General features: G+C 37.0%; 1 protein-coding gene across 1 annotated transcript in view; it reads right to left on the bottom strand.

Annotated features, from left to right (window-relative positions):
• Positions 1-6,942: 6,942 nt before the first annotated feature.
• Positions 6,943-18,673, bottom strand: part of HEPACAM2 (HEPACAM family member 2) — a 20,280-nt gene continuing 8,549 nt past the window's right edge. The window contains exons 4-9 of the mRNA XM_005418575.1: positions 13,775-14,071; positions 10,837-10,962; positions 10,733-10,757; positions 10,573-10,610; positions 9,204-9,277; positions 6,943-7,059 (exon numbers count right to left, since the gene is read on the bottom strand). Coding sequence (XP_005418632.1) covers positions 6,943-7,059; positions 9,204-9,277; positions 10,573-10,610; positions 10,733-10,757; positions 10,837-10,962; positions 13,775-14,071 — 677 coding nt within the window. The remainder of the gene's footprint in view (positions 7,060-9,203; positions 9,278-10,572; positions 10,611-10,732; positions 10,758-10,836; positions 10,963-13,774; positions 14,072-18,673) is intronic.

Below are 18,673 nucleotides of genomic sequence, written 5' to 3'. Positions count from 1 at the left end.
ACAAAGGTCAGCTATAGCAGATTGGCCAGGATTGCATCTAGCTGGGTTTATTGTATCTCCAAGGATGGAGACTCCACAGCTTCTCTGGGCAGAAGTCTGCGACCACCTTGACAGTGTAAGAGGTTTTTCTTATATTATGAACATTGGTAACAGGTCCCTGAGGCATTTCTTCTTCAGGTCCCAGCTCTCTCTACTCACCATTGCATGTCAAATGATCCTCATCATCACTGTGGGTCTTTGCTGGATTGCTCTGGTGTCTCCATGTCCTGTACTGGAGAACCCAGCACTGACTGGACTCAGCACTCCAGGTTTGGCTTCAGCAGTGCTGAGGGACAGAGTTATCTCCCTCAGCCTGCTAGCAGTGCTCCTCCTAATGCTGCCAAGGATACTGCTGTCCTCCTGGATCTTGCTGCAGTCTCCAAAGGACTGTGGAACATAGCCTGATGGCCTGTAAAAAGGGGTTAATATTTCAAAGCCATAAAGAAGTGTGAGTTGGAGCATTCCCTTATGAGTGTGGTGAAAGCTGATATACTTCAGTATTCTTATGAATTGCTTTTAAGATATGTAGTAAGAAAGATTAAGTACTATACACCACCTTGTGATATGGTACAAGGGCCTGAAGGTGCTGTGACTGCTGTTACTGCTCCTACATTTCAGACTTCCAGAGTTATGGCTTATCTTCCCTATCTTTGATCTCAGATTTACAGCCTCACTTCATCAAAGAAAGCTATTCTTGATCCTCATCAGCAGGCAAATGAGATGGCAAAAATCTCCACTAATAGGAATGGAGGAAAAAAATGAGACAGGATTTTTAAAATTCCTCCCTGTCCCATTTCACACTGCTTTCTCATTATCCCCATCTCATATTTCAACCGCCTAGTGTATACATCCTCTAGTTCAATGGACACCCGCTCCACTGGGTTTGGTAAAATTTGGAATAGATTCTACATCAATAAATGAAAGCTTATTAATCTCTTTTGAAATTTGTGGTAACACTGAGAAGAGGTAAGAGTACAATATGCAAAGGTTTTCTTTGTCATGCATTAAGCTTCTGTGACATTTCAGAATTGTTTTTTCCTTGTAGTTTATTGTTTTTATACCTCCACCAAATGGATTTTCCCACCATAAATAGCTCAATGCACTGTGCAAATTCTGGAATAACAGTAAAGAATGAGCACAGTTTGAATAGGAATTTATGCCAGTGTATTTTTGGTTAACAGTCATTAATACACAAGACACATTGAAACAAAACCAGATGAGAACAATATATTATAAGCAGAAGATGACTTGCCTGTGTTTGCCTTCTGTCTGTTTCAATAACATATTCCTATTTGCAGAGCTGATTCTGCTGTCATAATTAAAAGAATTATTTATGCTTTTTTTTCCTTTCTATAGTAAAATAAATTTCCCTTCCAGTTGAGTTTTTCTCTGTAAATTTTTGTTGTAAGTGGGGAGAAGGAATGTGACAGCTGCAACTTGCATACAGGGCCTCTAGGGACATTCTACTTGCAACAGGCAGGTTTTTGTTTCATATTTACAAACCTAATGATGGGTGTCCTTTCCAGTGAAAATGCATGGACCAACAGAGCTTTTAGGCATTATGTGATGCATAAACAGAATTGTTTTATTAAATTTACAGTTATTTTTACTGGCACTTTGCAGAAGGTCAAAAGACTGTTAAGGTGGACTTTTGTATTGGATTACTAAAGTCATCTCACATTATTGACAAATGGCTTAAACCAAAACATTTTTCCCCTATGTTATTGAGACATGAGCACAGATTCTGAAACAAAATGTTTTGGGACCTTTAAAATACACTTAGGTATGGGCTTAAGTGAGCTTAAAAGAACGTAGAATGGAGCTGATGTTGACCTGACTTCTTTTTTTTTCCCTCCCACAAAAGCCTAAAAAATGTAAACAATAGGCAGTTATAAATAGAGAGGGTCCAGAGCTGGAGAAACAACTTTCTCTTACTTTATCTGCATTTCCTTCCCTGTGGCCTGCAATGACATCCAATGGGGTAAGATGGAATGGTCTCAAGCACTTCACTAATCAGCATACTCCCTTCAGAGCAATTAAAATTATTGCTCCAGCAAGAAAAGGAGGAGAAAAGAGGGTGAAAATCAGACTTTGCAAATCCCAAAGAGCTGTCTTGATTTGAAACACACATGAAGTCAGTTTTGACTGAACAATGGAGGAATTTATGGGGAACTCTCTAAGCTTCTCAGGCTTTTAGAGATCTGCCCAAATGTTTCTACTTAGAGCCTCTGCCTGATGCCTTCACGTCAGATGGTTATTTCTTAGGGAGCAAATCTAGTGACTACATTATTTTTGAGATCATGTCACTACTACTACTTGCTTGTTGGGGCTTCATGTGCTGCCTCTGTGTAATGCCAAATCGTATTTTCCTCACAGGCAATGGTGCAACTGTTTTATTCTCTTTTTATCAGCCTTACAAGATCAGAATGCTGGCTGAAAACCATGCTATTTTTTCCTTGTCTTTGAAAGATGGAGACAGGAAGAATGTTTAGTAAATATGGATCAAGGAGATATTTTAAATAAGTGCAAATTATTTGTCTTAATACAGAGTGCTTTAAATAATATCATACAGCCTGTCTTAAAGGATGGACACACTGTCTGCTTTCTCATTACACACAGTAATGATTTTCTGCACACTTAACTGTTCCTGAAGTAACTTTTTTCCCCCTGTAGATTAATTCAGTTCATATTTCCTCTTTTCCCTGACTGCAGCTAACTGACACCAACTAATAGCTGACCCTGTGGAAATGATAGTGAATTTTCCTGCAGGATTCAGAAGCCAGCTAACAGAAGCTTCTGGAAGAGTATTCTTCTATTTGCAAAGGGACTTGTAGCAGACTGTTTAAACAGAGTAATATTGGTTTCATTAGCACTGGAGAATTATTTTAATGTACAAATAGCCTGAACTTCCTGCAGCTTTTGGAAATAGCTTGAATATCACTTACTCTCCTAGTCAATGAGAAACAGGCTCTTCAGCAGCAAATAGAAAACCAGTTCCAATGCAAAGGAAACAGAATTTAATGAGAACACATTATTCTGAATAATATACATACGTACATTTTTGTAACTGCCTGACAGATCCGTTTCTATGCTTGAAAATTATGTCACATTAAATGAATTAAAAGAATTACTTTATTTTAAACCCCAAATGTATTTTGCAATCTGACACACTGCATTTCTTACTTTTTTTATGCCAGTATGGAGGTCTTCTCTTGTGAAAGTCAAGCCAAACAAAAAAACCCCTTCTGTTTGCTATTTTTTAAATAAAATAAGCATGGATGGCATCTTGGGCCTGGTTTCTTCTTGTGCTTCTGCTGATTGTTTTTTAAAAAAGGCTGCATTTATACAGCATTTTTATTATACTGCATTTTTAAGCTATCCCTTTGTCTTTTGCATTCACTGATAAGGAAAAAAAAGAATTAAAAATATCCCTATTTTCGCTAAGGAATTATTACTTCAAAAAAAAAAAAAAGGGTAATTTGGAGCATCCCAAGAAAAGGGATTTTCAGTCTGAAGAAAAATTGCTATTTCAAGACAAGGTGGCATAAGCCTTTCCTACTCTTGAAGTTGTTGGCATTTCCTTCAATATATTATAAAGAAGAAGTAGTAACTTTGGTATTTTCAGATGCTTTGATTTCCTTTTCCTGCATCTTCATATACATCTAGGAAAGAACATATACATAGATATATATAACACTTGTTCACAATGCTGTGTCCACAATGCTTTCTTTTCTTTAAAAGAACTGAAGCAAACATGTAAGTAAACCAGCAGCTTTAAACACAATTCTTCAGCCTGAATAAGATCTGTGGGGACAGATTTGCAGCACACTAAATTTTGAATAAATTTTTAGTATGCACAGTATGTCTAGTTTTTAAAAGATAGCACAGGTTTGAGCCATAATAACATAATGGCTTATAAGGCATGCTGCATTGCTGCTCCTTCTGTACAGATATTTCTGTATCATATTGTATGATACAGTATCATACAGTATGATGATGTATATAGCTGTTCATTTTGTATAACAATAATGTACCTGCTAAAGGGTGGTGGTAACCATGGACTGAGCCCATGCAGTCCACAGTACAACCCTGAGCTGAAATGCCTGGTAAGGCTTTGTATCCTTATTGCTCTTTAACATCTGGCAGAGGAGAAATCTGTGAAATAGTTAATGATTGATATGAGAGAAACAGTATGGATCAGAGGAGAGGAAGATGATGTAAAATTATCTTCATTTGGAGTGAGAAGGAAACCTAAGTTACAAACAGTTTTTAGTGGAACAGTTATGAGCTGTCAGTGCTTATCTGTAAAAGCTGGCTAAACCTCTCGCTCATTAGCTTTGGCAGACATCTTTGGATTTCTTCCATACGTGGAAGAACCTGTTCAATTTGTCAAAGGATTTCTATTTAGTTTAAAAAAATGTCCAAGGGTGGCAAAAGAATCAAACCAAAACGGCTTAAAAGAATCTGTTTAATGAATACTGGAGTATGTGACAATCCTGTAACTCTCTGTGACTGTGGATCCCAGAGATGGAGCAGAACAATTGCCTCAAAATCCGATTTTGTGTTTTCCCTTTGGTTCTTTGGAAGTGCAGAAGAGGTGAGTCTGCAAAAGACTGTTGTGAAAAACAACTAATGGAAACATATGAATGTAAAAGTGCAAAGCCAGCCATCATCTCACCTTATGTTTTGACTGGAGTTATGTTATAAGCCTGTCAGTCCAAACCCAAGAGATTTAAAGAATTTAATTATTTCCAGTAGCCCCATTTTTGATGGGGCACATCAAAAATTTTGTAATTATTTAGACTGTCAAAGGCATACATGCACATGTGGATGAAAGGATAAAAAGGCTGATAAAAGCATGATAAAAAGTGGAAAAAGCTATTCCCAGGTGTTAGGCATTGGCTAGTCTGCAAATCTGCTGGTATTGTCACTGAGATTTCTAAGAGCAAGACAGAGAACACCAGCTAATTCTGGTGAAGTTACATTCAAAGACAGGATTTGAAAGATTCTCAAATTATAAATCTGAGAATTAAACATTACTTTTGACTGATTTGGCTTTACATGGTTATTTTAATAATTTTATGAAATCACAGCAGTTCCATTTAGAAGCACTGGGAATAAGAGTAAAGTGATTGCTTAACTAACAAATCTGTTTGGCTCCTGTAATACCTGTTCTTTTGCTTTGTACAAAGAGAGATTCCTGCCATAAGCAGAGTGCAGGCAAGTTTTGTATCATTTTCCCTGTGAATATTGCTGATTATTGTACAGATGACTGCATACTGAGTTTGTGGGATTCATCCATAAGTAATCATTACTTTACACTACAGGAGTTTGCAATTACTTTCCCAGCTTCATTCTCTGTTCTGTGGTGTTTTGTTTCTCCCCTGTACTGAAATGGAAGCATCCTGCTGCAAGCACCAGTATTGACTTTGTCATCCTTATTTATTTATCACTCAGAGTGCTCCTTCTCAGCAGGTCAGGAATTGGAAAATTCATGAATGTGGCCCTTCTAATCTGAATAGTTTGCCCAGTATCATGCTTAGCAGATTTTGTGCTATTAGTGAAAACTTTTCCCTGTTTCCTTTTCAAAATACAAAATATGAAAAGAGCAGAAAATTGGTTTATGCAAACGAGTCCTTTACAACTACAGAATATGTTTTGCAAAATTTAAGTGAAATCTGAACTGTCACAAAGTTCAAGTTACCTTTTTATTGTGTTTATTCCTTTTTTCAGAGGGATCGTGTACCAGTGAGAAACTTGAGAAGGAAGACATGTAAGAAAGAGTAGGAAAATGTGTACTTTATGAATGGTATTTTTCACATCTGGCTTTAAAAATCCTAGGGTTCAAAGTGAAAAATTCTGAGCAGAAGAAAACGTCACTAGTAATTTGGTGTTGCTTTCTCACTGACCAGCTTGTTTTGACAGGCATGGCTGCGTGTTTACATACATAACTTGGACACACAGTTGAAGATAAACAAAGATATAAGGACATTTTTTGTAGGGCAAGTACTGCGTGGGAATGCAGTCACATAAACATTGTGATTACTCAGCCAACTGATTAGCATATTGTTAAGAGTGTGTATTTGTCTTTTCAGCTATAAAAGAAACAGAACACATTAAAAAACCATGGAAAATGACATATAATAGGCTTGTTACCAAATTAAGTCGTGTGCTGTTCTTAATTTGTAAGAAAGGCTATATTCACAATAGATTTATGGCAGCTATACCAGAATTACAAAGACTTTAGTGTATTCACCCTTATGCTAGGAAGTGATATACAGGAGATGATTTGAACAAAATCAGGTCTATGAGGCATAAGCACAACGTGCTGTGGCCTTCCTGGTATTGAACTCAGCAAGTGTGTCTGTGGAGTTCCCAGCCAGGGTACCACACAAGAATTCTTTTGCTAGAGAGACATTGCTTACTTAAGTATGTCTGTTAGCATTTCAGTGACTATTTTAACAACCACTGATTATTATTCAACTGGCCAGTTTCAACATTGCAAAAACCCCTGCTCTAACTTTACTTGGCACATGGCTGAGAGGTCTGGAGGCCATGCTACCAATTAAACTGCTTTGATTGAATATTTAACCTATTCAGTAGGAAGTGCTGATGTTTCAGTGTCCTATTAAATTCAGTGGGAATTTTAATTTGAAGCTGTGTTTGAAGATCTCACCTTTTGTTTTTTACACTTTGACAAAACTGGTGTAATGAAACAACGTAATGGAGCCTTGAGGAAAAGATGGGGATTGGACAGGAAATGGTGGAGGAATTAAGGTAGCTTTTATCTTTCCTTCCATAATTCTCTCAGTGGAATCAAAAAACAGCTACCAAAATGTAAATTGTTCTGGATGCAAAAGTATTTGTCTTTGAGCTACCATGTGAGTGAACACAGTCTGTAACTTACTGTTGGTGGTCTTGTTCTGGCTGCTCAGGAATGTGCTGAATAACTTCATAAACCGTACTTAGCATATCCTGGCCTGCAACAAAGTCAGGGCCAGGAACAGATTGGCTTGAAACCTAAAACCAACAAAGTGTATTCCTACTGTAAGTACAAATATGAAAAGATTCAACAGAAATTAAACTGTTAATGTAACTTGTAATTTTTAAAATTTTCACCAAAATTTTGCTTGTGGATTGAACAGGAAATCTCTGCTAGTTTACATTTAATTTTCAGTAAGTTCTTGTCACATTAATAGTAAGGCAAGTATTAGTTTTGAATTCATTTAGCCCCTTTAAAGATTTAGGATGCAGCTTTTGCATTTAATACTGCAAATGCTTTATATCAATGTACCACAAGTCAAGAAAGGAACATTTAATAAAGAGCAAAGCAGGAGAACAGACAGTAAAAAAGCAGTAAATATTCAGGGCTTGGATTCAGCATAAAATTCCCACTGGCCTGTCAAAGAGAGACAAATGCATGGAATTTCCATAAACCAAGTAATATTGATTGTTCAGCATGTTAAGTATATTAATGTCCTCTTATGTCATGACAACAGATTTACCTAGACTCTACATCCATAAGGAATTATCAGTCTTTCTGCCTATACCCAACCTCCAGTTCTTCATTACCTACACTTTCTTATTTTCCCCTTTCTCTGCTGACTAAAATGAATCAGTGGATCAAATGCTGACTTTACCTGTAATGCTATACAGGTAAGTATAGTAGCTGAACATAAACGGGGGAGTTTCTCCTGTTTCTTGAAATTTTACTGGAAATTATACTAGATTTCATTGCTTGTACATCCATCCTGTTGTTCTTGTCACTGCTCTCTCCCTCCTGACCTACTAAGGCCCTGATCCTGCAAGAATGTGATGTTGTGATATGATCAGCTTAAGGGATATAGGATCATAGAAGGTCTGGGTTGGAAGTCCCTAATGATCATCCAGTTCCAACCCCTCTGCCACAGGCAGGGACATCTTTCACTAGACCAGGTTGCTCACAATCCAATCTGACTCTGAACACTTCCAGGATGAGGCACCTGTAACTGAGACAACTTTCAGTTGCCTCACCATCCTCACAAGTAAAGTATTTATTTAATCTAAATATACCCTCTTTAGTAATAAAATAATATTGCAGTGTGCTTAAGGCTGTGATGATCTAGGGCCTGATCTCTAAACTTAATAAGCCCCTTACTGGCACAAACTGTGGCAGAAGCAGTTCAGCTGCTCTGTTTTCTAAAAGTCTTTTATCTCTGCTGCTGTAAAAGTCTGTCCTCTCCACTAACATTTGCAGTAGCACTTTAGCCCTATAAATGTATATTTCAAACATCTAACTCCATCAGAGAATAGAAATTAATCTATAACTGTTTTTTGACATCATGTATTATGAGTACTAATCATAAAAACAAATTAGGTGTGACAATGTGACCTTGTGACCATGCTTTAAGAGCTCTCCCTTATCTAACCAGATTGATGCTCTCCAAAGTTACAAGATTACATTGCTGACAATTTTCCCTAGCAAAAGCAAAGTCTTTCTTTTCTTTCCTCACAGTTTTACCATTGTCCCTAAATTTTGTGGCCCTGTTTCTGATCTTTTTTTGTCCTTTTACACCATATCAGAATGGTCTCCAACTGCTATGCAGTAATGTCAGCAAAGACAGTGCAAGGAAGCAGCAAATGTTGCAGGATTTCTTTTCTGCTAGCAAAATTCCTGTGCTTAACTCCTACCCTACAACCAAATAATTTTTGTGAAATACAGCCGAAACTTACCTTACATTTACACTTTAAATAACTCCCTGAGACCTTTTCTGCACTGCCAGGGCTGAATGTTGTATGAGCAGAAATATTAGGGTGAAGGGAGAAAGTGGCATCACAATAGTATGCTTCCCTGTGTGACACAAGTTGTTCAGTGCTACTAAACTACCCAATATCATTAATATTCTTTTATTATTCTTTTAATAATAATAAGGGTAGTTGAATGGAGATTGCTGTCTTTAGAGCTTGGTTATTCCTTACTTCATTATGTTGATTATGAAGTACTGAACTAGTAACACAGGAAAGAAAGAGCAAGTACTGTGTGAACAACAGCCATGAATATGGTGTCATGCACACATCCATAAAAAGCAACAGAAGCAAACCTACAGAAGGATTCTGGTACACATATTTAGTATACCTAGAGAAATAGAAGAGAAACTGTCTGTTTATGATGTAAAATCACATACCCTAGAGCCACTGGTAAGATCTGGAAAAGAGATGAACTCATATATCCCAAAATCATCCAAAGCACTTTCATGTCCTAAAGTTAGAACAAAGATTTAAAAAAAGAGATGTAATATGAACCTGTCAAATAATGACTGGCAAGGTATTTTGCCCTAATTTTTAAAACACCCAAATACTTGTGTGATCTGCTTTAGAGCACTTCCCTGCTGAGCTCCTAAACTGGTGTGGAGTGAGGCAGGACAGCTGCAGAGCTGGTGCTTAGTACTTGGTGATTTCCCACACCTTGGACCAAGTGAGGAGCCTCTTGCTAACCTCAGCAACAATTTTGGTAGAGACATTCATACTCTCTATTCTGGAAGGCTAAATTGGCCAATTTACTTTCATTTCCCATAGAAAAGAGGCTGAATAAATAAACTCGATATATCTACAGTGTAGTGAAGCAGTACCACCAGAATGTTTTACAATTCTGAGAATAATAAAAGAGAACATGGTACCTATAGATGTCCCATTATTATTTGGTACTTCAGATACACCTTGTATTTAGGTATATTTAGGTGTAGTTAGTCTCCCCTCTCACTGTCCAGGAGATGTGAGGCTCTTGGTTGTCTCTTGGGCATCATTCCACATCAAAGGTTGCAGCACTACAAACAATGATGAATTTCTATCCTTTGCTATGACTTTGATGGACCTTCTGTGCTCAGGTAAATGTCTTACCCTCCTAAGCTTCATATACTTCCCTCTACTTGTACATGTAGCAGTTTATGGTCTGCTTTGATGCTTTGGTAGAAAGGAATAGGAATAAAAGTGATATCTTTCCAGAGGATAGCTGGTCTCTGGCGTCTCCTGCCTAGGACCAGGTGGGAAGCATTGTGGAGGGAAAAGAGGCAGTGAAAAAACCACTCTGGGTCCTGATAACACAGAGAAAGGCAGTACAGAATATGATAGAAGGTTATATATGTATACTGCAATGTCATTAACTCATGATTTTGATAACAACTGATGCCATGAACATTTTAAGTTGTAATCCTCCCATGGTGTATCACCTCTTACTGCTATCCCACAATAACACTGATTTAAGTCATATTAGTGACAACAGTGGAATAGAGGTGTTCCAATCCCAGAATACTGGGATTGATAGGTAGAATTCAAGACAACGGTACATACTGCTATGAGCTCCAGACATGAGCTAAACCCATGCTGACTTCTCATTTAGGTCTGATCTTAATTGAGCTATCATAGAGGTGTGCAACCCAACATAAAAACACACTTTTCTTCTTTTCCTTTTATTTTTTATCTGTATTTTGTGATGCTATTTTTCTTTTTCAGGAATGGACTTTGACCTTATGCTCACATTTATTTCATTAGCATTACCTGAAAATGCCTGTGCCTTTCTGTAATCAGCCTCTGCCCTAGAAAACATAAACATGTTTCTCAGTTTGACGTCATAAGCCATGGAAAGAAAATTAATACAATAAAATGCAACTCTCTGGATGGAAAGTACTTTTAGATGTAAGATAAATTGTTTTTTTACCTGCTCTGTATCTTCTGTTGTATCACTGAAAAGAAGAAAAAAAATTATTCTTTTTGCTTCAAGGGTCCAAAAGAAGAGCTGGACAGTGCTTAACTTTTACATACCTTTATGTGGCTGATACCTTTTCCATAGGAATAAAAAGGCCATAGCTAGGATCAAAAATAATGAAATTCCTGTTATTACTGCAAGAGAAGACAAAGATTTTCCTTTCTGGGCCAACTTTTCCAACCCTGTGACAAAAAAGATGTACTGTATTTAGTTTCTTGTTCCTTACAATGTGCTACAATGACACTGAAAAATGCATATTTTATAATTATTCTGAAACTAGTAAACCTGCATATAGATACAAATCAGATGCAATATTTGGGTCTTGTGAATGGGTAATATTTATTTTTCCCCACAGATTTCCTGAACTGAAAAAGCAACAATATGCATATCAGAAAAGACTTCAAAGCAGATTAGTCCCTGGAGCTAAATGGAAGTCAGTAAATGTAAGCCACAAATTACAGCATCAAAAAAGGAAAATGCATATTATAACTTGAGGTATAGAGACACTGAACTACCAAAAAAGAGAGTGAGAGAGCGACTTGTGCTAGATTGGAGGGAAATCCTCCTAGTATATGGGAGCTATAAAGTAGAAGAAGACAAAAGATCCATTTGACTTTTTGTAAAGATTTTTAGATCATTGACAGTCTGGTTATTTATCAAACCACATCTGAAACCAATAAATTATCAAAGAATCAGAGAGTCAGTTGGCTGGAAAAGACCTCTAAGACCATTAAGTCTAACCTATGACCAAAGATCAACCTGGCATTAAGTTCTATGTCCAGTCTTTCCTTAAACACCTCCAAGGATGGGGACTCCACCATGTTGTTTGTATTTGTATCTAAATATTTTCAAAATATTTCTTTCCTTTGCTCAAGTCTTTTGCTGGGATATGCATTAGCAGGACTATTCCAGCAGGATATTCTGATACAACACATGCACATGGAAAACATTTGTAATGAATTTGCAAAACAAGAATGTGAAAGTCAGGAAATGCCAGACATATTTTCTTGTGCACTCTTAATTTCCTCCTTTTGCTCTGAATTGTGCAGAATTCATGTAATTAAAGGACAAGCCACAATCCACAAAGGTAAATTAATGTTGCATATTTGCTAGTGCCAGATTTATTACTATGATTAAAATATGTATTATTTAGCTGGATATGTTTGGATGAACTCTTGTGCAGAGGGCTGCTTACATCTGCTTAGACCTCCATGTAATTCACTGGCATTGTGCTGGCTACATGCACAGTGGTTTTCATGAAGACTAAATATGAGGATTTCTAGACAGATGTGTCCTAAAGATACATGAAAATAAATCACTACAATTTCACCAATTTTTGAAATAGTCCTTTGGTATACTGCTTTCCTTAGGAAGAAAAAGCCCAAATGCTGGAGAATCAGATGAGTCCTTAAAATTGTTCCTTAAAGTGAGTAATTTCAAATGTAGACTCATTAAATCACATCTCCATAGATATATCAGTGCAGAAAACAAAGACATGCTCTCTGCATGCATTTAACACACTCAAGCTGACTAACCCTGAAAAGTGAGCAATGACAGGTATACGTGAGATACCTCATCCTATTTTAGAATCTTGGCTGAAAATGGGTAACAACTTAGTGCAACTATTGATATAACTATAACTTATTAAAATAATTGTTTCCTAGATAATTTTTAGGATTAATTAGGCAGCTGTCTATAGCACCATATAGGTGAGTTTCTGTCCCATGGGGAAGTTGTATAAGGTCTTCTGAAACATCAGTGTTCCTCTTGCTACTGAAAGTGGGGTTTCTGGTATTTTGAATGCCATAGTCCAGCCTCTGTATCTGTAGGATTATGCGGGTAAGGAAAAGGAATATGGACAATTTTCATAGTCTTTGCTTACTATGTTTATTCACTTGCAATGTGAATTTAGCCTGAGCAGCATCACTGAGAATGAACTGTGTGTGAATTCATACCTCTTAGAATCAGTCAGTGCTGCTCTGCAAAGTGTAGCCTTGACATCTCCATTTAGTGCTATTTGAATAAACACTCATCTAAAAGAAAATCACTCCAGAGGGGGGCAAAGATCTTCTCCTATTTTTAAATACACTAGATAAAATGTTTTAATAAGACGTAAGTAAAATATCTGTAATTAGGAAATCTACTATTTTAAGTGCAATCAACCATGAAGCTGTGGAGTCTTCCCTCCTTTTTGGCCTTTGAAAGGAAATCTTAGATAAATATTACATGAACTTCCTGGAGAAATGTCATGTTTATTTCTATAAACACACGGTTCTGGTTGCATTTTCTTTCACTAGTAACCACAATATTTAGTTTTTGAGTGTGGTATTCTTACTATGAAATTGCAACCTGTATTCCTCCCAGCATACTGAAAGCCCTGGATTCATGATGAATCAGTAAATAGTCTGAATCATGGACTTATCTCCTTGTTTACCAGACTAACAAATTTGTTAGCTCTTTGCTCAGCCCACGCGAAATTGCTTTGTTAAATTTTCTAACAGGCCATCTAGTAATTCTTGTTGAACATTAATAGCATATGTTCCTTATCTGAAAATACTTGTATCCATCTGTATTGAGAAGAGACATCAGACCTCCTTGATATCTTGTTCTTTGCTCTATGCTTCTGGAAATTTTCTGAAAAGCTGCTTTGTTGCTATTGAACACAATCATACAGGAGCTGAGGTTATACTGTAGGAGCAATGAAGGTATGTGTTCTTCAGAACCCAGCAATCAATCCAGAGATTCATAAATAGGACAAGGAAATAGTTTACAAGAACATTGTAATAAAATCCCACAAAATTTCAGTGTCTTAGTGGGTTGTGTTCCAAGCTGTGCGATACAGCAAGTAAAACCTTATCCCACAGAATGTCCAAAAGCCCCTTTACCATATTCTTAGCAAGACCTAAATTTCAACACATATTCTAAGAACGACTTCCTTTTTCTGGGGCATCCACTCAGAGGTTACACTTTACAGCAGTAAAGTTACATTCTTACCTACAGATGTAACAACAACTGTGAAGTGAGTTTCATCTCGTTTCCCAGTCACGTTATTGAAAGCACAGCACATGTAATCCATTGTCTTCTGGGCCACTTTATCAGATACAACTTCCAGATGGGGTCCATATTTGATTACTTGAGTGGTATTGTCATCCCTTTGAATCCATGAATAAGTATTTGGTGGATTTGAATCTGCTGAGCAGTCAAACAGTACAACTTGCCCCATGTCCACTGTAAACACTGCCCCTATATTCAGACCTTTGTCTGATTTGACTCTAAGTCCATAAGGTCCATCTGCATTGTGAAAAAAAGGGAAATACAGTGAGAAAATGAAAATCAAAGTATATAATTAAAAATTAATCAGAAGCGTATCTCCAAAGTTAGAATATTTGAGTTAGACTTTAGAATGGCTGGCATTCAGTCATTTCAATGAAAAGGCTTTCAGTTCAATAACTGGATCTGTGCTAGGCTTAGCTCAGGCTACACCCACTTAATACTGGTCTAATTGCTGTTTAAGGAAAAAGCATGGGTCTATGTATTTCTCAGTATGATAAAAAGAATGAAAACTGAAATCAGTTTGATGTCTATGAAGTAAAGGAGCATGTCTTCAGGAGCATATTTGATTTCTACTTCGATGCCAAACTTAATGGCATAAGTAATTTCCCAACAAATTTAAAAGTGAGCAAATTTGCCTTGCAATGTTACCTTCAGTGCAATAATTTACAGTGTAAAAATTATTTAGGAAACTAACTTACAGGTATAATATTGAGTGGGATGTTCTTTAGATAAATTCAGAAAAATTTTTCCATAAATGACTGCTAGAATAAACTTTAACTTTCCCCCTATTTTAGTAGGTTTGTAATACTAAATAATATTTTAAATAATTAAATAATTTAAAATACTTAAATAATTACTACTGTAATTATGCTTTTTTCAAGAGCAAGTTCTTGTGCTGCAAATTGCTTTTCTGAACATAATTAGAAGAAGCATATGTTGTTCTAAAGTCATGTGTTCATTACTCAAAATATTGAGCAGATGAGTATTTTTAGTGCAATCTGCATAGGAAAATGAGAAGAGAAACAATATACTTAAATTTTATAAGAATATTTCTCATGCTGTTTTTACTCAAACATTTCAGTTCATTGGGGCTTTTATATCTTTACACTTTAGAATTATTTTTACAGTTATTTAAGTATAGAAATTTATGTAGAGAATATAATAATTGAAGTGTGCCTCATTAAATAACTTTTTCTCATTAAAAAAACAAAACCAAAAATCCCTCATCATTTTAATGTTGTTGACTCCCTGAGGACTTGCATGAATAATCAGAAATGTGCAGACCTAATATGACAGAGCAGAAGAAGAAAATATGCAGAGTATCCTTTTGGTAGCATCCCTGAAGATCAGTAAAGCTACCTCATACACAATGGTGTAACACAAAACAGGCACACTACTGTGCCCATTGCAGACAGTGGAATCTAGTAAAATTTCCACCTTCTTGTGGTTGTCTGCGAGAATTAAGATAATGTAGCTGGGTTTAAATGGGAAAATCCCTGCTACATGAAGCTGCACGCTTGTATATTTCAGACTTTATTTCCCACCAGGAAATTCAGGACCATGTTAGAATGTTCTCTAATACACACTTCTATTTACTGCTTGCCTTTTTTTATGAGACTCATTTATTCTTAAAGAACACCTAAGCCACAAGCACATAGCACAAACCAGGCCATTTTGTGTGCACCTCTGTGTTTTTTTCTGTTCGTTCAGGCTTAGACAAGAGACTATAGACCACCATGTATGACCTCAATTTAGTTCACTTTTAAGTAAATATCCATATTTCACAACATAAACTCGTCAATCTTTTAATTTTCATTATTTATTTCCTAGAGGTAAGCCTTTTCCAGTCTCATTTTAAGGAATGGCCAACATCGCGCATAATATTTTCTTGAGAAATGCAACACAAATTCACTTCAGCATGAATTAGTGCTACTCCCACCTACATTACAGTGGCCACTCTGAAGAATCATGGCTTTTCTTTAAGTTCTAGATGCTGGGCTGCTTCCTCACAGGCTCTGCAGTTCCTGAGTACTTGCTTTATTGTATCCAAGAGCCAATAAAGCCAGTGATCCTGTAATGACCATTTCTGTGAAGTACAGACCTATACCCCACTCTTTTGGCTTGGCTGGACTCACTTGGGCTGCATATTTCTGTGGAAGGGGAGCTTTTCACAGTGGCTCACCTCTTATAGGTATTTACTTCCCTTTTTTCAGATCTGAAAGGAGAAGGGATGTACTGGCCTTTGAAGTTTATCATAAATGAATTAAAGCCCCTCACAAACAATGTATAGGCAGGAACATACTTTTTTTTTACTTTTCAGAGTAATTCAGTGGTTCTTCCAATCCAATTCTCCCTTCTTAGGAGAATTATATTTTATTTTCACAGGTAATATGACACTGGTATTTGTTAACAGGGATTATTGGTGAGAATAGCTGACTGGTTTCCATGTCTCCTCACTGTAGTGGGTGGTTTGCCACAGTCTGCAAAATAATTGGAACTGAGTTCTGCTCTTCTATCAGTATCATAATTGTGCAGCATAAAGAGATAACACCGATAACTATATTTTAATGGAAGCTGCAAGTTGAAAGAAATCATTATACAAACACTCACACACACTGGCTGGGGAAGTAAATTGTAAAAAACCAGAGGGGTTATCTTAAGAAATAGCCAAATCTTGGCAAAATCTTAAAAGTGACATTCCTTGCTGAAGTCAACACAAGGATTGGGTAACCCTTCTGCTTCGCCTGGAGCAATATTTTGCCTCTCCTGGACATTGTGAACATCAAGGTCCCTAAACAATGGGTAACTGACAGTTATACACAGCTTCAAGGATGATTCTGAAAAGTAGGCAATTAACCATTCTCTCACAAGTACTAAGTATATTCTATCTTTTGGAAGACTTGAGGAAGAAAATTCCACTTAGTCTGTTGAGTTCAACTCCATCAGCACAGTACAACAGTGTCTGCTGCAGCCTACAGGACAGCAGCTTCTTCCAGTCTTGAAATAATTTGTTTCTGAGTCACATGATTGCAATAGACATGTTCCAGGCTGCATTATCATCATAACTAATGGAGAAGCAGGATAATATTAATAAGACATGAATTAAAAACCACTTTTCATACTCAGTAACAATCCACAATGATAGCCTTCATGGATCCCCCAGCTCTATTTTCCCTTTCCATTATTGCTCTCTATAGAAGACTGCCTCGTCTCAGTAAAACCAGTTAACTAAATGATGTGTAAAAGAATAAATCAATCTTTCTGAGTAACAATTTACTGCTCCATGGGAATAGTTCCAATTGCTCCCATCACTACGAAACTAGTGCAGTTTCCAAGCAGATGGCAGGTATTTACCGTGAGCGACCTTTTCTTTATCACCTCCAGTAACTCCCCCACAGCAATGACATATGGCAGAGAGAGATCCTGGGGCCTGTTCTGGATTGTTATTGACAACTGGGAGCTGGGAGACAAAGGACTTCTGCAGGCACAGTCTGAACCAAATTAGGTGACTTCATATAGCTCAGGAAGTAAGACCCCAACTCCCAGCACTGACTTGGATATAGAGAATACTGCAGGTATTTGAAGTCTTTCAGCATTGTGTTGTTTGCTCTTAATACCTTTTTTCAGATTTTGCATTATGCACAAAGCAAACCCTCAGTTCTGATGAAGGACATTCAGAAAATACATATACAATAATATTTACACACATAGAGAAAAAATGAATCTCAAGGTTTTTGATAAAGCTGTATATCACAACCATTTAAACAGCAAAAGATTCAAGAAATATTGACACATAAATAACTTTGAGATTTTAAAATTCTGGTAAACAGTAGGTCAAAACCAGGTTTCTAGTTTAGAACTTAGACAGATTTTTCAAATTTACTGAAAAATGCATGTATTTGAGTGGGAAGAAGGGGGGAAGCAGTACCAGAGCTGGGACTGAAGGGCACACACATTGTCAGAGAGTCTCCCAGACACCTGCCAGTCCCATCAGTGCTTTGGAGACAATCTCATGTGTAACAGGTCTGAAATTCAAATCTCACACGAGCTGTGCAAACAGAGCTGTCTGAAAGGTAGCAAGGGTAGCAGATGCTTTTCTAGCCTGACCTGACCTCATTGCATGGGAAGGGGCTGTCAGGCTGGACGCAATGTCCCATGTTCTGTGTAGGTACTCTTTGAAGACAGACCTTTATAAAGCCAATTCCCAGCTCATAAAAGTGAGAAACCTAGTAGAGGAGCTGCATTCATACACCTTCAGGTGTCATTCTTATCACTTTAAGCACATAAGTGAGCTGAGATTGGGACTTTACAAAAGCTGGCATATAAAAATGCGCTACCTTGAGGAAAGAATGTGATTGATTTTTTTTTTTTAATTACAGTAATGATAAGTTAAAGCTCTATCAGTGCTGGTTATTTCCTTGTTTATCATGATTCCTCTGTCTAATGAGATGGAAGCTCAATTAATATTTGCCCTGTTTAGGACTCTGCAACTGCTTCTTCATCTTCAAGTCTGCACTGCTGTCAATTTTATAAGCTACACATAAGCTTATATCAGCTCATATCTAACAATGTCCTCGTAATCTTTGCTAATTTAGGCAGTCCTTTTCTCCTGGTGCAGTGTAGAGACCACCCCCTCCCCCAATACTTTAGATGGAAGTCATCCCCTTATCCAATGAATTCTTCCAAGTTATAACAAAAACCTCTGAACAACTAGCAGAATAGACAATCAGAAATCTAAGGAGATGAAAGGAGGAGGAGGAAAATATAAGAGGTAAAGATGTAAGAGATGTAGGTTCTGAATATGTTGGTTGTGCAATCATAACAAGTTGAGCATGGGCT

The sequence above is a fragment of the Geospiza fortis genome, unplaced genomic scaffold (genome assembly GCF_000277835.1).
Source record: "Geospiza fortis unplaced genomic scaffold, GeoFor_1.0 scaffold138, whole genome shotgun sequence".
NCBI lineage: Eukaryota > Metazoa > Chordata > Aves > Passeriformes > Thraupidae > Geospiza > Geospiza fortis.
The sequence above is the reverse complement of the archived record's forward strand: the minus strand, read 5'-3'. Positions and strand labels throughout refer to the sequence as shown.